Source organism: Scophthalmus maximus, chromosome 10 (genome assembly GCF_022379125.1).
Source record: "Scophthalmus maximus strain ysfricsl-2021 chromosome 10, ASM2237912v1, whole genome shotgun sequence".
Taxonomy (NCBI): Eukaryota; Metazoa; Chordata; class Actinopteri; order Pleuronectiformes; family Scophthalmidae; genus Scophthalmus; species Scophthalmus maximus.
In genome coordinates, this window is record NC_061524.1 from 23,268,768 (window position 1) to 23,290,158 (window position 21,391).

General features: G+C 45.6%; 1 protein-coding gene across 2 annotated transcripts in view; it reads right to left on the reverse strand.

Annotated features, from left to right (window-relative positions):
• Positions 1-21,391, reverse strand: part of LOC118283437 (protein bicaudal C homolog 1-B-like) — a 50,591-nt gene that overhangs the window by 3,989 nt on the left and 25,211 nt on the right. For both annotated transcript variants that reach the window (XM_035605390.2, XM_035605391.2), the window contains exons 4-20: positions 18,695-18,774; positions 17,240-17,398; positions 16,088-16,141; positions 12,694-12,876; positions 10,501-10,752; positions 8,951-9,082; positions 6,894-7,098; positions 5,227-5,388; positions 4,759-4,946; positions 4,543-4,672; positions 2,920-3,073; positions 2,357-2,516; positions 2,222-2,261; positions 1,631-1,785; positions 1,324-1,486; positions 792-955; positions 278-377 (exon numbers count right to left, since the gene is read on the reverse strand). In XM_035605390.2, coding sequence (XP_035461283.1) covers positions 278-377; positions 792-955; positions 1,324-1,486; positions 1,631-1,785; positions 2,222-2,261; positions 2,357-2,516; positions 2,920-3,073; positions 4,543-4,672; positions 4,759-4,946; positions 5,227-5,388; positions 6,894-7,098; positions 8,951-9,082; positions 10,501-10,752; positions 12,694-12,876; positions 16,088-16,141; positions 17,240-17,398; positions 18,695-18,774 — 2,481 coding nt within the window. The remainder of the gene's footprint in view (positions 1-277; positions 378-791; positions 956-1,323; positions 1,487-1,630; positions 1,786-2,221; positions 2,262-2,356; positions 2,517-2,919; positions 3,074-4,542; positions 4,673-4,758; positions 4,947-5,226; positions 5,389-6,893; positions 7,099-8,950; positions 9,083-10,500; positions 10,753-12,693; positions 12,877-16,087; positions 16,142-17,239; positions 17,399-18,694; positions 18,775-21,391) is intronic.

Genomic DNA, 21,391 nt, shown 5'->3' on the forward strand with positions numbered 1-21,391 from the left:
AATGAAACACAAAGCAATTTGTGTGCACGGCCTTCAGCAGAGGTGAGGGACAGTGCAAGGGCCCAGATGGCATCTGTTGTAACAGGCACAGAAAATGTCTGATGTGAGACAGAGGTGGTCGTATGTGGGTCAGCTGATAGGAGAGACAGACGCGTCTGTAAATTTCTTATATATTCTTCTTTCCACCTTGCTGCTGTAATGCCCCAAATTCCCCATTATGGGACGAATAAAGGTTTATCATATCTTATAAGGAACACACGCTCTTCTCCATCTGTACCTGAGATGGCGAGCAGCATTTTCCTGCGGGCTCCAAAGGTGGTGATGCCCAGTTCCTTCAGGTCCTGGTCGGTCAGAGTCAGGAATGTCTGGAGGTCAATCTGGACACAGAGACAAGTCCATTTGACTTAACTATTGGCACAAGTCAACATCCGGTAAGGAAGAAGCAGGAGACCTTAAATCAACCATAAATGTCACGAAATAATTCGTACAAGTGCTATATTACATCCATGACTTAAATACTAAAATATTTTTTTCAACATACATACTGTACATGCCATCCTTTAACACACATGTCTGCAGAAACAGCTAATGGATCGACAAAGTCATTCAGGGATTCATAAATGCTTGTACAACGTTGTCAACTGACCCAATCGTTTTGGGGATATTTTGATCTAGATTAAGCCAAACTATTAGCATGGATAAAAAGTTCTTAACAATGTAGGGAAAAGCCTGTGTCCTTCCTTAGGTCAGACAGAAAACAAAAGAAGAGGCGTGTTGTCATTCTCCACTACCTCTTGTTGCTGGAAGACGTCCGTGTACTTCCCCAAGCCCAGCTTGCTGAACAGCTCAGGCAGGTCGGAGCCTTTCAGAGACGAGCTCAGGCTGCAGCCGTTGCTGCCAGTGACTGAGGGGATGCAGTCCATGTAGTTGCTGCTGCTGAGGTAATGCTCTGCAGCTGTCCATACAAGGATTAAGGCAAAAATGAAAAACAAAAAAACCCAAAACACGGAATTATAATTTAAAAGCAGGCAAAATAAATGTCACATTTGTCAGCTGTCACAGATGTGAAGTCATACAAAGAAACAACGACAGTTTATTTAGCATTAAGTTGTCAGAGCGTCTTTATTCAGCAAATGAATTGAACAGATGAAAATGGTGATGATGGTGTTTTCTTTGGAGAGAATCCATCATCTGTCCTCCTCATCATTAACAGTATTAAACACAACATTAAATGGAAAACACAGACTATTAAGTACTTCTATGAAGTTATTCAATCAAAGCCAATGAAGATATAAAGACACAACAAAGAGCTGCTACACTGACCAGATTTGTTCTGCTTCCTCTTGGGGCTGCCGACAGCGGAGGGGAACTCCGTGTGACCTGGCAGCCCGTTACCGGCGCTGTTTCTGTCTCGCCAGTTGTCCGAGTCACTGCCGTTGCCCATACCTTCCCGGCTGCCGGACCGAGACAAGGACAGCGGGGAACCCTGGGAGAGCGAACACAGAGGCAAAGCAAACGTCGACAAGGCCATTGTCCCAGGGGATGTTGTAAGACAAATGTCTTTTAGATATCACATGTCTAAATATCTTCTAACAAATACACATAATGACTCAATTGTAGAGAGTCTGACCTCGTACGTGGTGCTCATGCTGGGCTTGTATGGCACATGATTGGCTCTCCGCAGCTCCTTGATGGTCTCGGCTGGCATGGACTTTGAGAAGCCCAGACCACTCCAAGTGTTGGTCGGGGTCCGCACCTCAGTCACCACAGGCTTCTTTAACATAGCTGCGTGAATACAGACACAGAGTGATGCACACATGCGCCTACAGAGAGATAGCGTCACATCAACATCTCTTGTAAACAGTTAAAAGCCCCAAATCCCGTTAAATACCAGTATATGGTTAGTACATTTTTAATCACTTGAATGTGGTCACTGCTCCTTTAGAACAGTTTTAAAGAGAAAACACATTTTTTATTGGACCAATGTAGTAGTTGAAATGTCCAGGTCCACCGAAGACTACAGTACATATATTCGGTCATATCCACAAGGGCGAACATTTAGCGAGGATATTTGGTCTCCTCTCAACAATATGTTTTTCAGGGCACACAAATATTTGATAAACTAACTGGCAGCTGTGTCCTTTAGATTATGTGTCAGTCTGTCTTCACAAGTTCTGGGCCAATGACAGTAATATTTGACCAAACACAAATGTCTACTTACCTTTGGTTGCCAACAGCTTTTTCTGCTCATAGTCAAATGCCTGAAAAGACATGAGACAGTTTTATTCCTTTATGTCTCAATGCCATCAAAACGGTGTATTGTGAGTGTGTGTGTTGGGTGCAGGAGTGTGTGTACCTGCATGTTGGCGAAGGAGGTCTGCGGTGCCAGTCTGATTCTCTCCCTCTCGTTCTGCTGCGCTGCTCTCTCAGCCGCCCGCTCGCTGCCCGGCGCCCTCTTATCCGTTACCGGGCTGTCTGACGAGCTGGACTCGGCGTCCGAGAGGAGACAGTCGGAGCTGTTGGGATCGCACCAAAACACATTATTGTGAGAAACAGAAATCCAGGCCAGGCATTGCATATCTTACCCTCCTCACATTATCACTGAGGCTGTTCCCAGCTCGTTGGGTTTGACTGCACACAAGTTATAGCTGGTTACTCTATAATAATACAAACTTCTCGTTGGACAAAATATGTTATTCAGTTCAATTCCTTCATTGTGACTGTACAAGAAACAGGTATGAAGACATTAAGTGTGCACTCTTTGCCAAAGGTCAATTACAGAAGCAAATTTGAAGAATATCTATATATAGAAATGAAAAAACTTGAGAGTTGACTGAAAAAGATTATATACCACCGTTTCACATACAGATAGAAATACAGATAAACTGTAAGTAGCCAACTTTTTTGATTCAAACATACTGTAGATGGGAATTCTTGGTGCCCTGCAGGAGCTCCACAGCCTGTCGCTTCCCCGAGGACGTCTTGCACGAAGCCAGCATTTGTTTCAGCTCGCTCCCATTGGCCGAGTGAGAGGGGCTCCTGGGCATGCCCACTTCTACAAATGTGTCAGAGCCTGCAGCAACAAACAAACACAAGCATATTTGGATTATCCATTTGTATTATTCCCCCCCCAGTTAATTGGTCCAAAGAGTTTACAGATGCTGTCAAGTCTTCTGAACAGAAAACAGCCGGAGCTGAAATACTTCTAGTTTCATCTAGTTTGTCAGTTTGTGACCAGGTCACTCCTTGTTAAGGAGTTTGTGCGGCCCAGTGGGCATAAGTACAGTATGTGTGCATGAATTAAAGTGTGATCCTGGATTCATTAAAACACAGCAGCTGTAGTTGCAGTGGTTTTCATCTGCTCCTCTACCAAGAGCCTGCTCCGTGCGAAAGGACGTCAATATGTGAATAACCAAGAGCATCTGAAATGTGCACGGTGCACTGTATAACATCAAACATGTGATGTCAGTCGATCTAATGGATCTCTCTGGGGTTCAATGTTTGAACTATTCTCCCCCAGCATTTCCCTCAATCCACGACGGGCGAGCCAGTCCAAACAAATTCCGGGACACAGAAGGAGGCAGGAGAGGGAGAGGAAACCTAACAGGACTCGCTGCGTTGGGGGAGGACCTGCTCAGAAAACAGTGCAGAAAAACGAGACGCGTGAGAGTGAAGGTTTGAGGGGAAAACCGCGAGTGTAAGACACAGAGGAAATGAGGGCCTTTCTGAACCACGAGGAGACCAGCACTTAATCTGTCTCCATTCCAATACAATAAAAGTAGTCAGAGGGAGTATGAGGTTAAGAGGACAGTATAGAGAAATAGAAATAAGTTCATTCCAGGCGTTTTCCTCAAAGTGGCTTTAAGGGTTGCATAAATCTCAAAGGAAAAGTTTAAATTGAACATTTATGTTGAGTCTGCGAGGCTCGGCAGAGTCAAAAAAGTTAATACCTCCAGAAATTGTTGACTCAACATTATAATAACACATAAATCAAAAAGATTTCAAGGGATCACATGAGGGCGAGATTCCTGCTCGAAATAGACTTTTACATTTGACTTCCGAGCCTAGTTGAGATTTAGTTCACCATGATTTCCTAAAAAATACTTTCTTAAAGAAAGTGGTTAATAAGGATTTACCAGCAGTAATGGTGAATATAAAATATATATATAAACTGTCGCTAGAAAAGTACAGTGGACATGATTATTAATTAATAACTTACAAAGTTGAACAGGACGAGGTTTTTTTTCATTGCATAAAACCTGCAGACATAAATCTCAGGCTGAACGTGTGAACCTTCTCAACATGGGCACATGATGCAATTTTCACTATGCAGTGTGTTTATTGAATTGGCACTTTATGAAGAGACAATAACACAACCCAGATTTTTTTTTATGTCAAGATTTGAATGTTAAATCTGGTCGCTGGAAACTGCACATACTGCATCCAGTGGTCACAAGAACATGTATCCTATGTAGTGTAGTGTAGTGTCGTGTGTAGGCCAGGCTAGTCGACGTTCTTCATGAATTGACGTAAGAAGAATACCTTCATCTGGGCTGGACTTGCTTGAAAGCGGTTCTGACGGATTGTGTCCGCTGGCCTCCTGGACCGAATCACATGGAACTGTTTCTGCAAGTGACGCGGTTGCTATCCTCCCATAGACTGAGCCGGGATGCTAAACATGAAAAACCATTAAGTAAGAGAGAAATACGTACGAGTGAACTGAATGTGATGCAGTTTACAGTATATAAATGATCCAACCTTGACATGTCCGTTAAGAGTGCAGGGGCCCTTGGTGCAGTCAGGGACCCCGTTGGGCTGCTTGTCTATGGGGGCCAGGCCCGGAGGAGGGGACGGTGTGCTCTGTGTGTAGCCCTGCACGCCTGACAGCAGGATGCTGCTCAGGGTGGCCTGGGCGGCAGGGTGCAGCATCAGCTGAGACGAGAAGCCTGAAACAAAAGAATGAGGCATTTTTTTCTAAATTGGAATAAATCATTAGGGACAATTACCAAAAATGTCTGTAAAAAAATATAATGGAAAGACTGAAATTATGACAAGGAGAAAAACCACAAGTTGTATGTTTTTTTATGATGTACAATATAATCCCTCTAAAAAAAACCCCATGGGTTTTTAAAAAGAATCCCTCTAATTTGCAATACACCTAAAATGAAAGGCGCCAAGAAAATCACACACCCAGACGACAAAATGACAGAAACGCCAAACACGGACCTTGGGTGCTGGTGAGTGAGCTGGGCCACAGGGAGGCGGAGGGCGTGGGGGCGGGGGGGCTCGGGGTCTGCAGAGGGCTCATGGAGGAGTTGAGGCTGTTGAGGACAGCGTTGGGCATCGCCGAGTTGCTGAGGGAGTGGGCCGCCGCTGCACCCAGGAAACCTGAGGAGAGGAGACAGGAGTGGACAGGAGCTGAATGGATCAGCGGTGGTCCTGTCAGGGCACAGAGACATTTTTCAAGCTAATCACATGGTCTCAGAAAAGGGCCTCAGAAAATAATCGTGGTCTTGCAGCTATTTAACTGGAATTCCATCAACCAGACAGCAAACGAGAGGAAGAATTTCCCAAATTTCGACAAGGTCATGGATGCAAAAGTACATATCTTATGTGTCTCTATACCCGACAGAACCATGTTATTGAGAGCACCAACAATGTGGTGCTGGGTGTCTTTACCCAAACACAGCGTATGAAAACAGAAAGAAGCAGGTCTGTGGCTTAAACAAGGGGCTAGTTTGGCTCCAGGAATGATGCCAGGGATTCTGCTGGCAGCCCGGCCTGTAATCTGAAGAAGAGAAGCATGTAGCAATTACTAAAGGCCAGGATGTGGCCATCCACAGCGTCAGCCCCAGGCCCCTGGGTCCGCACCAGACACGAGAAACCAGTTTGAGTGTCCTGGGACTTCATGACCCATTGTCTTTTCTTTTTGTGGGCAGTAAAAAGAATAATGATCCTACCATCTCATTTAGTGTGACTAGGAGATCGAATAAAAGCTATTAATCCGAGACAAAGAAATTAGCAAGAACAATTTGACTATATTTTCCAAAAATGAACATCAAAGACAGATGATTAACGCAAATACAGGTCAGTGCCCATCTATCCAATACACCCACAATCCCATGGCTGCAGAAAATAAATTTACACACATGATATTATTTAACTGAGCATTTGATGATATAAAAAACATGCTGCGTTTATATTCAATCTCACAATAGAGATAAACTGTGATGTATTGCCAGCAGCCGTGCTTAGAGCAATAAGTCATTTCCAACAGCCTTTGATGCATTAATTCATTTTCATATGGTGACCAATAACTGTGTCACATAAAGGCAATAAACACATAGCTGTGGCTAAATATTTACCATAATACTGCACTTAATACTTTCAATTAAAAGTCCAAAGAAACCCTGACATCTGTTCCAGGCTGAACTCTGTGCCTTCGTGTTGAGGTCCGCGCTGCAGACAAACAAACTCCTACGCCATTATAACTGTTCATCATCCTGTGATTCATAAGCCCATGATTCACTCAAACGAGTGCAACTTAATTCATATTGAGGTTATGTTTTGATGGTTGACTGATCACAGATATGCACATGTGAAGCTCACTTATTGGCATGAAATTCATAGCACCATGGTAAGGTCAGACAACTCCTACTGTTGTACATACGACTCACCGGCTGTGATTTATGAGGATGCTGAGAGGACGTTTCTATGAGTTATTCAGTAAACACACAGATTGGAGGCTTTAGGGACTTCACCGTTATGGAGTGTGTGACTGGTGCAAGACAGCGATGGCACAAAGATGTATGAGGACATTCGTTCCTCTGCAAAGATGTTTCATCTTTGATGCATTTCGTGCAAGAAACAAACAGGATTCATTTTGTCATTACCCAGATTGCTCAGCCCCAGGCCAGCTGAGGCCAGGATGTCCAGGCCAACGGGGCAGATGAGGGACGGGGACGGGCCGCTGGTGGCGGGATTCAAGGCCACAGAGGGTAAGGAGGACGACACCCCATTGCTCTCCAGACCCAGGAGGAATTTCCGGGCTTCATACATATTCACTGCATTCCTCTCCACGCTCTTGACGATTACAGACTGAGAGAGATCATTGGAGAAGGAATAGGTGATGAGAAACAAACGACAACAGAGAGGTGGGGGAAGGACGGAGAGGGGGAAAAGGCATGAGAAAAGGCAGGGGAGGAGGGAGGGCTAGATAGGGTTGGGAATGTTGGCACCAGGGACGGGGAGTGAAAGGGAGGATGAGGGGGGAGACAAACACAAATGGGAGGAAGGAAGAGGGAATTAAGGGTAGATTAGAAGGATAAACACTGAGACAGTGTGGGAGATAGAAAGAGGCATGGGAGCAAAGTCTGATAGAAAGTGTTTCTCAATCCATTGCTCACTGATACAGATGAAGAGAATATGAGGTTACACGTTGCTTAATGGCTATAATACAACCAAGAAGTATTAAAAACAGGAAAGATTTTAAATCAGTGAGAGAAAATATTTCTACATTTTCCATATCACCAGAAGCGCTGCCCTTCATGATCATCACATTAAAATTAACGGGAACATAAATCATGCCCCTGGCTCTTTGTACTGTGCCAGAGCTGAGCCTGAGGAAAATGGATTCCAATCACGATCTCTCACACACACACACACACACACACACACACACACACACACACACACACACACACACACACACACACACACACACACACACACACACACACACACACACACACACACACACACACACACACACACACACACACACACACACACACACACACACACACACACACACACACACACAGGATCTGCCGAAGTGCCGGGAGCACAGAGGCTACAGAGTGTGTTTGGACGGGCCTTTTCCTTTTGGATTACTGCTGTCACCTCGTTTAAATGTTTAAGTGAAGGGTCCTGAAGAGGACCTGGGCTGGGTCAGTGTTGACACTGGCACCCCACACCAGCCCCCACAGGCCTGTCTGGTCTGGGCATCGAGCCCTGGCTCTGGAGGGGACGTGGGCACCTCGGAGACAGTCAGGAGGGGGGGAAGTGGTGAAATATGATGACGCACATTAAGCGTTGTCGAAGATTGGACCATCATCAGAGGTTGGCTTTAAATGCACTGCAGGTGCTCCACAGTTAGTGTTAGAGTGTGAAAAATCCTCATATGATATCAAATCCATCAACGTGTTGAACTGATGCAGGCTCCGTTTATTAAAAGGCCAATTGACAACATAATTTAATAAAAACACATTCAAATCAAGTCAGCTATTTCTTAGTTGGAACAGCTGAGGCATTATAACAATATTTAGTTTCCTGTCCATCAGGAGAGGCACGCACAGCAGGCGGAGTGCCCCGGAGAGGGAGGACCGTGATTCTCCAGTGTGGCATATGTCGATCTGCCAAAACTATTCTCAGAGTTGGTATGGCATGATTCCTCTCGGTGTACGATTCCAGCTTTTCCTTTTAAATTTCATCAAATGGTGATGAAATGTGACATGGCAATCTATGATTTATTTCAGTGTCACGCTGTGACTTTTGATGGTGAGTAATTCTCGAGTGGAACAGTCGCTTGTTTGTTTCTGGGTAGTGTTTTTTTTCTCGGCCTGACACAGCATTTGGACAAATAAGACGACAGCTTTGCATTTCTCTGTGTGCAAACGTGGGATGCGTTTCTTGTTAAACTTTACAGTTTGGGTTTAGTAGAAATTATTAATTTTAAAAGTAGACATTACATTAGGACATTGCAAATTAGCTTAGGCTGTACATGCTGTATGTTGTGCTATTGTCCTCTCTATAGATATAAATATGAAATAATTAAACTGCAATTTTGGCTGATAAAAGGTCAGGGGATCCCCAGTGGTGCTACAACACATCCATTCCAAGAGCCTGCTTTACAGTCCCCTCAACCTTGTGTGCGGTGTGAGTGTCATACCTTGCTGGGCTGTTTTGGCTTTGGTTTGATACTGATGAAGACATCCAGCTGCTCCATGAGAGCTGTGATACACTGGGGCTCCACCTCAATGTCCTCTTTAATGTCAAACATTAAGACCAGAGGCAAACAGCCCTGTGGAGCAAACCAAAAAAACAAGTTAAGAAACAAAAATACTTTCTTTTGTATGTAATAAATCTGTGTCCCTATACTATTGGTTAGGAAGGCTTCTTTTATACTTTACCATTTGTAGACCTACATGTTAGTCATACCAATAAATACAAGATTCACTGCTGGATTCATCCCACACGGGGTTTGGGAAATTCCGCCAAGAGCAATCTGTTTTGCATGATCACCACCACAAGTGCCACAGACATCTATATTTTGGGCCGAGAGCTGGACAGCGCTCCTATTGTGAGTGGGTGTAATTAGCAGCAGAGTATAGGACCGGGATGGTTCTGACAGGGCCTGGGATTGGAGCTGTAATCTACCGTCTGGCTGGAAGAGGCCAAATCACACAGTACACTTCTGTGGGCAAGACGGCTTCTACTTTCAAAGAGACTCCCCTACTCCTCTTTGAACTCCTTTTCTATTCTACTCTCCCATCCCCTGCTTGCGTTGCTTCTGCTCTCCCCTCTTGTACTCTCCTCTCATGAATCAATCACTTTTTACTCCCACTCAGACGGACAGTGAGAGGATCATACTTGTGTCCCCCGTTTCCAGACCAGGAGAAAGTCATGTTTAGTCACTGCGACAACTCTGGCATTTGCTAAATGTCTTTGGGGCCAAATGGGAGACCGCAGACAAAGAGAAGGCAGCTCTGGCAGAATTACCGCCCCACATTATGGATCTCCACACAGAGAGCCAAATGTGTTTGTGGCTGAGATGTCTTATAAGCACCAGCTCAGCAGAAGCTTCGAGCCAACAGTAATTAAACAGCCATCACGTTTGGACATTTTTGAAACAGACTTCTGATTATGTTCTCAAGTCAGTCAGATAAGGGCAGCCTCAGTGGTGACGGGCAACAAGACAAGAACGAACACACTTTAACCAAGAGAAATTTAAATGGGAGGCACTTCTCCTCTTGGTCCAAAACACTAATGCTACCGTGCTTAACTCTGAATTACTGACAGGGATGAAATTCCAGTCCACCAAAATCTACTGTACACGCAAAACCAAAGCATTAACACCAATAAGGATAATCTCTATACACACACACGAGACATTGAGAACTCTGCCAAGCTGAAACAAATGTGTGTCCGCCTCATGCAGGTATGTGGCAGCTAGAACTCACGCAGCCTACAGATTGTTGATGAGCAGTCTGAGCAGAGCCAAGCCGACCCCCTGAAGGCAATCGTGGTGACGCCCGAACCCCATCATTCACACATGCCGTGATGACGTGAGAGAAACGACGACATCTATCTTTATATGGAATCTTTATATGTGAAGATTATATTGCCGTTGCCACCCCTTCAACCACATACACAATGCCCGGCATTTTAAAGTTATTACTTTCAACCAGCAGACGTCAATGAACAAAACAAAGTACACACCATGAGGTACTGCCGCGCCAGGCAGACCGATTCAATTGTGCCCTGGATGTAGACTGTGGATTTCTTCTGGGGGCTGTTGGGGTCGGGGAAGTGGATCTGGGCCCCCGTCCTCTGGGTGATGTGCTTGATGTTGCTGCCATTGCGGCCTTTCATGAAGAGGTGGTGCTGGGGTGCGATGTCCAGGTGGGTGGTGACGGAGATGGTGCTTGCCAGACTACCAGCCAGGTGCTCTAACAACAGAGCGGTTCCCCTCTGGGGAAACAAGATGACAAGGGACGAACAGTTAAAGTAAATGTCTTTTGGTTATTGTTACTTAGCTTTTATACGAGTCATTGCTTCAAGGACAGAGGGTGTTAAAGCCCCTTCGGCAAATTGTGATCTGTGATATATTAAATTTGACTTGGACATTATTACAGAGTACATACAGAGTATTTTTATGCTTTGAATCACCAGAGGAGAGGATCTTCCAAAAAAAGAAGTGCATTGTAACTGATATATTAACAAATCCAAACATGAGTTGGTCTTTTTGACAGATGGTATTAATATTTGCCACTGTTGCATCTGATGATCATATTCATTATTAAAAAAATCTGTAACTTATTTTTTAGATGAAATTGTTGGGCATATAACAGCTCAGAAATAAAGTTAATCAATGCCTTTCACAATTGCCAACAGTCTAACATGATTTCTCCAAATCTCTTGGTTTTATTCAAAGTAGAGCATATTAACTGTGACAAAACACAAAACACAAGTCCTCAAAGTTGTGTAGCCAGCAAATTGTTGGCACTTTTTCTTGATAAATAATAAATCCTATTAATTGTTTATCAAAATTTGTTCATCAAGTCTTCCTGTCAGTCTTCGGGAGGATAAACCAGCAGCCTTCTCTTCAGCAGTAATCCCAACTTTCCTTTTTACAGGAACAGTTGATCGTGGTGTGTAGTTTTAAAAGTTACCATCTCAGTTGCCTGTTTTCCAAAGCACACAGGAACAGCATTTTCTATACAACCAATGGAAACTATTTTTTTTTTTTTTACTGTATTTTCCGCAGCATCTGCTGTTGAACGGTCGTATTCCTCCCTGTCTCTGCTGTGCCTCCGCAAGCATCACTTGGCCTAGTAAAGTAAGTCATTTCCAGCGTGCAACAGGAATCTACACGCTGTGGCCAGCACAACACAACAACCCGCGGTGGTTTTGGCAACCCTGGAAGGTGTTCCAAGGGTCTCACACCACCACATTACATAGCACACATATTCCTCTAATCCTCTAGCCTTCGTCTGGCACCCTTCCCAATCTGGACTGACCCCTCAGACCTACCACACACATTTGCACACATTCACTGTACACAGAACACAAATGTGCACACATGTATGCAGTCGTGGGCAAACTGCAATGAGCTTGATAATGTTGACAGAGGCGGTGGTGGGAATGATTTCCTGGCGGAGAGAATGGGAGGACAGCTTGGCAGGCTTTAGACACAACGCAGAGGCTAGTTCTGGATGTCCACATATCAAATGTACAGTATGCTTCAGAAGCTGCAGCGAGGAATCTCAAAGGCCGACTTCACGCAGAAAAGTCACTCAGGAGAGAGGTCCGAGTTTGCTGGTACAGTAGAGAGCTTAGTTGAAAGAGCCATGCAGAGCACTGTCCAGTTCAAGTTCCCAAACATCTCTCAGCACTCTCCTGCCCCTGTGGTGCCGAGAGCAATGAGGCAGTTCATACGAGGAGAGTGAGGAGCACCGGCAGCGTTGGTGGGCCGTGACGTGGTGCAGCTCTGGAGAGCTTGTCTTGGTCTGTGGCTCGCCGTGTTAACGGCTGGAGAAGAGAGTGGGGGCGCTGACGCAAATATTGATCCGATCTAAAATGACAGGGTTCAGTTAGTTGTTCAAGAATCTGTAACGCTGGCTGTGGGGGGTGGAGGGTGGAGGGTGTCATCGTCATCGCTCTACGATTTGGTCTCTTCATCATTTCCAAATTCGGAGAGAAAATCCAAACAAGTCAGCACAGAATCAGAACGGAGACAGATATAGTTCTCTAACACAGGGACTGTGTGTGTGTGTGTGTGTGTGTGTGTGTGTGTGTGTGTAAAGCACCTCTGGTTATTGTTATTCTGGTTACAGGTACCAACCAAGTAAACGAGAGCACTGACCATCCCCACTATCCAATACTACCATTCATCATCTGTCTCCTCCTCACCTTGACCGCGTTGCTGTTATTCTGCGAGCCTCGGACCAGGCCCGTGGCCCTATAGAGGCGTGTCGGGGGCTTGAAGGAGACTGTGAGGTTGTAGGTCTGCGAGATGTGCTGCACGGTGGGGGAGCTGGGGTCAGACTGCATGATGGCGGGAAGCTCGAATGACAACACAAGAGGGAGCAGTTCCTGCAATATGGAGGGTCAGAGGAGAGGAGAGAGCGGGGAGGACGGACGTTACAAAAGTCAGAGAAAATCAATCATATTTCTATGAACACGATGTCCTTGATACACACATGATGGCTGCTGGAATACTGAAATAAATGACTCAAATTAGAAAACTTATTATGCTGTGTCTGCCTCTGCAAAATGGGAAATAGAACCTCAACAGTTTTCTTAACAAACTCCTGACAGACACAATACAGTCTTGTATGTAATCATGGAAACAAAGAGGTACAAGAATGATTTCTTTACACTCTGCAGCCTGTGAATTGATGCACAACCCTTCCTTCAGCAGGAGGAGGCATCCAAGTATGCTATAGTCACTATAGTGTGTACTGTGGAGGTACAGTAACACTCGATGCATTTATTTAAATACTACAGCTACACTGTCCTTTTAAAAATTCGGAAAACACCAGTGATTGATGGCCCGCTCATTCTCATGCATTCATTGAATCAAAACCACTGGAGCAGCAACAGACATCGGCTCCGGTCATTTGTTTCACAGCAGTCACTCAAACAAAATAGATGCGGACAGGAAGGCCTGGCTTCGTGTATACACATACTTATGCATGCATGGAAGAGAAATCACACAGGCACACACCCATACACAGACAGACTGAAGGGAATGTACACGTGTAGACACGCACGCGCACGCACGCACACACACACACGCGCACACACACGCGCAGTGTGTTATCCAAACACTGACTCTTGGGCAGAGCGCCACTATGGTTTTGGCTGCCAGTGAAGGGCAAGCAGCATGAATTGCTCTGACCAAAGAAATGCATCCCTGATCAGTCCCATATGCGCCTGGCCTTACATTTATATCACGTTTCAGCACTCGCTCTCAGAGGGCTTGAGAAATGTAGGTCAGCACTGAGGGAAATACAGCAGAGGACAAGCAGAACAGCAGGAGTCGGGCGCTGAATGAAGAATGGACTGATTTTTATGGCGGAGCTGACCTCAGCTATTTTTTTTTATTTATTTATTTTTTTTAAAGAAGTCTACCTGGCAGATATGAGTTTCACATGTATTCAGTCTGGAGGGCTGTGAGAAGGCCTCAGTTCTCCTGACACACGGGTGAGAGATGAAGAAAAATGAGAATATCTTCAAGGTAAAGCAACTGGCCAGACCTTTCATCACCTGCCTGTCAGCTCCACCTCAGAAAGCTCCTAGAAACCCCCCGGAGAATTCACCACCTCAACAACTGACTCAAATACACCTCCATCCAAGGAGGCTGCAGAAATACAGTAGATCTTACACCACCACAGTCAGTGGATCTGGAAGTTAAAAGCTAACGCAGCTCAGCAACAAGGCACAAGAGCCACTTCTGGTTTCCAGAGAGATGGGGAGGATGTGCTTCTTAAAGTCACTCAGGACCAAACACAGAAATCTGTATTGTGTTATGCAAGGGTTAACCTCGGGTGGTTGGGGGGCAGGGTCAGGGACCTGCTGTAAATTCAGACTCCTTCTGCATTAACATGACGCCACCTTCATCCCATTCCTCTTTTTAAAATAGATTGAAAGGAAACACGAGTTAGAGGAGAAGATCAATAACTAACGGTATCTGTCCATTCATCTTGAAGGTGGAACCAGGAGGTGATCAACTTGATCATAAACTGAAAACTGTTGTTATTCCCATTCAATTCATTTAATATCATGCTGATAAGCATGTTTAGAAAATCTTTGTTTGGAGCCAGGAAACAAAACTAGCACAAGTTGTTGTTAACCGATTATCGTGCATGTATTGTATTTGAGCACAGATCCACTGCACTGCACTGAGAGTGGACAAAGTCGTTCCTTTCCCAAGCTGCATACGAGGAAACTGCATCCAGGTTAAGTGGTGTAGCTCTTTTGTGTGGAGGGACTTTCTGGTCTTGAGTGTTTAGTGTTTTGTGGATCAGCCCAAGGTATTTGGGGATCATGGAAGTATCAAGGTCTGCTCCCTTCAAAAGACGCCAAGTTGACAGAGGGAAACCCGTCTCTAGATCCGCCCGCGCATTCGCTGACTGTGTGTTCCTTCTTAGGGCAGAACAATCTTTGTGGTTCTCTGCAGCTCATATCATAAACCCTTTTGTACAACACTTTTTCCACCCCTAGTAAAAACAGTAGATGAACTGGGTTTCGGCCTGCTGCTTATGAAAACAACTTTAAGCACGGAGAGGGATGGGTACGCACACATGCCGACATTTGCCAATACACACTGCACAAATGTCCAGCACGAGCTTCTCTTTCCCCCCTCTCGCCTCATCGTACACACACACTTCACACACTCTGTCATTCTCTCCCGCACACGCACGCACGCAGTTCGGTCAGCTCATAGTGGAGGAACATGTTCACTGCAGACAGCCGCTGCAGACCTGAAACACAGCAAAGGTTTGTAAAAAAGAGCGGAGGCTGGAGGTCGAGCTTCCAGTCAGAAAGAAACTGGAGATTGAGATGAGGCTTGGACATGAACATGGGCCTGTGGAATGGGCTGAGGCTCGTGCCTGTATTTTACAATTGTTCTGGGGAAGTGGTCTGGGAGTAATTTGTCCCGCGAGTGCACAGTTATCTACCATGACACTGGTGCTCTTCTGAGATGAGATAGGGGTCTTGGCCGTCTCGAGTCTGGTACTTTGTTTGAGGGAGTAAAGGTTTTGAGAGATTCACCTGAGTGAATCAATAAACTTCAACAGAATCCCTATCTTTGCTGCTGGTCTCTTTTGGGCATGCTACTGCAGTATGAAACCAAAATATAATGAATGAGAGGTGGGTCCTATGTCGTCCCCCGGTGATTCTGCATGTCCAACTCAAGTCGGTCTGAACTCATGCCTCTCGACCTGTCCCACATACTGTAGAATTGAATGGGAAATGAAAACTGGTCTGACTCCACCATAATCTGTAAAACTAATCCACGCGCCGGCTCCCGAGCTCAACGGGGTTGTCGTGTGTCCCAACTGAGGCCGAGGCAGCCACATATCTGGGAGAAATAGGTCAGTTAGGAACACACTGAGCTTCATGCTGCAGGAGGCGGTGTTTTGATATTTCTTTCTCCTGGAGTGCTGTTGCCTTGTTGAATGAAGGTCAAACCTACAAACTTACAGAGGCCCCCGGGGCAGGAAATGACTGCTACTCAAAACTTTGGACTTTGGATGGAGTGTCCCTTTGGGACGAACGTGGCCAAGTTCCAACTTACCCTTATTTTCATTCGAGCCGCCTCCACCCCTCCTGGCTGCCCAGCGATGGACACCTGTTCACAATAAAAAGTTACATATGTAAATCAGTTCACCGGGCCCAGATCGCTGCATACAGTTGCACTTCCTCTCAGAGTTGAGAGCAAAATCTAGAGTAATCATAACAGGAAAAGGTTTAAAGGCCTCCTCCACTGTGAACCACAGCGTTACTAAAACCATGAATCCAACATTGTGATTAGAAAAATATGACCGTTACAATTTAAGTGATATACTTCTTTAACAAAAGCACCCAGATGAGGTGCTCAAAATAAAACTAATGTAACGCGACTTTTTAGACTTCAACTGTGGAACAAACCAAGGACTGGTCCACAGTGTTCCTGCTCCAGGTTAAATAAAAACCTGGTCAGTCTGGTTCATCTCTGGCCCTCACAGGAACAAAACACACAATGTACAATATCCTGAATCCTGCCCGCTCCAGTGAGACACTTGTCTTTATTCACCGTTTTTGAAATAGACACTGCTTGAGGGCTCTCGGGCCTAAAGGGAGTCTCTTGCTACTCATTAGCCCACACTTGCATCATGAGAGTAAGCCTGGAGGCGGTGTCACCGTCTGTGAGGGGCAGAGTTCTGAGACGATAATAGTGTGGACACTACGCAAAACCCAGAGATAAGGTCGAAATCAGTACAATAGACATGAGGGGGGGTAATAAAGGAACTCGTGATTCCTTTCATACACAGGTGCACTGTAGGGCACCTGGCAAAGAGAAGTGTCTGATGTCGTGCCCTCGGTGTGCTCTCTTGGACTCCTCCTACACTTTGATAGTAATTACAGTAGGATCCCGTTGCTCTTCTAGTGAGTCCAGCCAAAACACGCATGGCTTCCTGTGGGTGAGCCAAAACTCTCTGGTAACCTGTCCAGGCTGAGAACCCGTGACAGCGTTGGCGCACGCACAGATCGGAAACACTTTTCAGAATTTAAAACCCCAACAACTGCAGCTGACGAATAAAGAAAACCCATTGTGCAGGGATGATGATGGTAAACACTCGGGGCAGCAGACTGCGACATACTTCCATGTTGTGCTTCATTAGAGTACAGAGAGCGGTTAACATCTGGTGAGTGCACAGTGTGAAAGCATGTCGGTAGCCCCACAGACCTGGTTGCTTTTCTCCGTCTGGTTGTTCCTGTTGGAGTCGGGGAAATGGATGTGGCAGCCCGTCTCCTCCATCACCCGCTTGATATTGTTGCCACCTTTGCCGATAACGTGGGAGTGCTCTGTGTGGGAAACGTCCATCTTCAGAGTCACCCTGTTACTCTGATGAGCACAAAAGACAGGGTCGGGCTGAAATGAAGATCGACAACACTTCCCTATGGTAGTGTGGTACTGTATGAGAAAGGCACCACAAACAAACATGACAATTAAAAAAAAGACAGAGTATTACACTTGATGGACAACATTTATCCACTGCATTTATTTGCATTTTTTTTTAAAGTTATATTGCTTTTATGGTTTTCCTCAAGTGACTTATGCGTGCATCTGGCATATACAGTACAGTAAAGTTGATTGTGTCCCGAGGCAGGATAATGTATCCAATATATCTCCACAGACGACTTACAAAACTCATAGAAATAGTAACCGCCATCTCCGTTTAAATTAAATGTGTTTGTTTTTTCTACTATCACACATTTGTTGAGCTGCAACACTTAATCGATTAATCAATTAATAAACGACTGCTAAATTAATAGCCAACTATTTTGATAATCGATTAATCGGTTCAAGTAGTCTTTATAACAAAAAATTATCTAAATTCTCTGATTTCAGCTTCTTAAATGTGAATATGTTCTGGTTTCTTTGCTCTTCTGTGACGGTAAACTGAATATCTTTGGTGTTTGGACAAAACAAAACATCATGTTGAGGGTTTTATGAAACCATTTTATGACATTTCATGAACCAAACGAAAATAATCGATTATGATAATAATCGTTAGTTGCAGCCCAACACTTTTGTAAATGCACAGACAACAAGGAGGACGAGGACCAAGTGCACCCCTGGGATTGTCTTATGAATGTTGCTTTGTGTCTCTTTACTCCAATAGCCACAAGATCCAAAACACACAATTTCCTCTCCTTTAAACACTTTCACATGCTGCAGTCATTTAGAAAAGAGCAAACGGGCAACCAGAAATGAAGTACATTAAAATAAAAAGTCAACTCATCAAATATCTCTGCTGTGACTGCCAGACGGCAACAGCCTCTTCGTGACAAAACCACATGAAATGCAGTAAACTAAGCCAATCATGTGTTGCTATTTCGTGTGAAGTGGTGCAAAAGTGCATGGATGATTAGCTGCCCCCAGGGGGTGCTATGGTGCAGTCGCCCAGGTCGGTGATTTTCTTGTGTTGCCATGGCAATGAAGCCTGCATGCGCAAACTGCAAATCCACAGCAAGCTCGGGGAGCGACTATCTGGCTGGATTGAGGTGCAATCTGTCACTCGGACACATGGGAGCAGAGGTGAAACACAAGAAAGACCGAGGAACAGAGGAGACGGGGAGAGGAGCGCAAACACAGAGATGAAGTGTATGTTCACAGCAATAAAGATGCATACTGTACCTTTGTGTCAAGAACAGACATAATTCTGTCTTTGGCCTCCCTCACATTCTCCCTCTTCCCGCACACCTTGATGTGTGGATCTGTGGGCAGAGACAGGGAGAAAAGAGAGAGCACGTGTTCAATGTGTGAGTCTGATAGAATGTGAAAGTGGGACATAAGTTAAACCCATTTGACCAGAACACGACAGCAGTCTGCATTTGTCAACAAATCACAGCGCGTCAGAGAAAAGCTCAGCGGCAGTAATCGGTGCTTTGAAATCTGCCGGGTCTCATTTAAGTCGGCAAATGAACACACGGCGTGGGGAGGGGGGGGCAGATCTGTGGAGTCAGTGGCACCCGCGGAGCTAAAGACAACTGTTCCTCTTCAATTTGGCCTCAATAGAAGACGGAGGACGATTTTCCTGTACCCCATTCTGTCACTCAGAAGAGAGGGTGACTTATCTCTCAGCTTCCTTTTCACACAGGAGTCAGTGTGTCTGTGTTCGCCCACAGACCGTCGCCCCCGTCTTTTGTACCAAGCTGCAGGAAGTCCAGTAAGCTGCTCCGTTCCAGGAATCCCCCTGCAGTTTACAGTATACCCGTCGGACAGGACCCAGATTCCCGAGTCAGATCTATTTGCTCCAAAGGAGAACCCCGCGGTTCTGCATGTTCAGATTTTGCTGAAGCTTGAGTGTGCAGATATCAGAATGTTTTTTGTGACGGCAAGGGAAGTTTGCACATTTACAAAATGTTTTTGGATGATGTTTAAACACCAAGATGGACTCGCAAAAGCAAAAGAAGCTTTCCACGAGGCCGACAAACACCAGCAGGGCGCATGGCCACAGTCTTCTTCGGAGAGCAGCAGCACGCGGGTGGGCTGGAGTCGAGAATGCTGTTGCTCTTAAGCATCAGAAGGAGCTTCAGCCCTCCGTTTAATGGGCCCTGGGAAGCATGAGAACCAAGGGGTGCCAGTAAACAAGCACTGATCTGGTTAAGCGTGTCACGAGGGTCAGGCGATTTCAACACACACACTTCAAGACATGCAGCAGCGTCGCAGGGAGCAACACCGGCTCCAAGACGGTTCGAGGGGCCGGAGCTGAACGAGAGCCAAGCTGCAGTCGGAGACAGGTAAACAAAGCACGAGGACAAAGGGCAGAGAGAGCGGCCCAAAAACCCACAACAGTCTCAACACTGGTTCCAGGAACCGTTCCCATCATTGAGCCGTTGCTGTGAACAATACAAGTCTTTGGACTTCCTCCTGTGGCGCCGGCCGTGGCCGTTGGAGGGAGTGTGGCTCTTCCAGTGTCCAACCTGTACAGCACATCTGGCAAACATTAGGCAGCTTGAATGAGTGCTGCAGTCGTGATGCAGAACACCCCCGCATTTTTGAAGTGCAGCGTGCTGGCCGCTCTTTTTTTCTGGTGGATGATTGATTGTGGAATAAGAAAATGAATACCTTCAGTCTTAATTTGGCACAGGCAAGACCTATAAAATCAAGCACCAACAAGAGCAGACTTGCAGCTGTACAGTGAGTGTTTTCAATCGCACTGATTTAACAGTTTCACTTGGCGGAGCAGAAACCTTTTGACCCGCAGCTCCGTCCTGGCAATGCCGAAGCATTTTTCCAGCAAAGGACTGCATTTGAAAATACCACACAAATGAAGGGAATTAAGTCCATTCCGTTTGGAGTTTCTCATTCGAAACATCTGCGGAAATGTTGAAACAGACAATTGGCAAGAGGTAGTGTTAACATAGTTACTGCATAGAAACATTAAACATTGAACTTTTAGGATTCAAAAGTCCAGCCCACTGTGTCGCACGATGCTGAAGTCACAACACAGACCCGTCTCTTGCGAGCGATGTGGCTCCTCGCCGTATTAAATCACTGACGGCGAGCTGACAACTGGCCTCATCACACGTACGCAGGTGGCAGCGATGGCTAGCTGCAGGTGATAAATGAAAGAGGGGAGCGGGCCATGTCTGGGCAGAGGTTACGAACATAGAAATCCGCTCGCATCTGCCGCGGTCCTGCCAAGAGTAAGTGATTCCAGACTGCACGTGAAAGACAACACCGATGCAAAATTCCAGGAAAACGAGGCAAACGCACACCGTAAAGGACAACTACTTTAGATCAGGACAAGCGGTAATAATCTATAACCCCGCACCGACTGCATAACTACGTCATCAGCTATTTTAGGTGCAGATGAAGGCGACAGTTCCGGTGACTTCTGTGTTGTCATATCCTGTGTTACATGATGAGGGGAGAATGGAATGTGGGTCGTCATCACAAAGTCCTTTTTCTGGATGTTTCTTGTGTGTGAGGTTGTAACCTCCGGGTGATACATCTTCAGTTGTCCTTTTGAATTGGTAGGAAGAATATTCTCTGTTCTCTTCCCCTGCCTCCCTCACAAGATAAGTCGGTGATGATGATCCAAACCTCTTCATCTCTGCTCCTCTCAGTTTATGCAACACAGGAGAAACATTTGACAGGCTCCAAATCATGGGTGAGAATTCAAAATATTCCCACTTGCCCTACAGAACATCGTTCCCAGGTGGAGGCAGGTTTTGTGAATGAAAAGGTACTTGGGGCTAATGGATGAGTATGTGTGAGTGGGTTGCCAGGAGCTACGGTTTGATTAAGTATCCAGAGGGAAAAATGTTCAAGATTCTGATGCAACCCTGTCCACTCTTTTCTGTACAGAGTGAGTGAGGAAGTTAC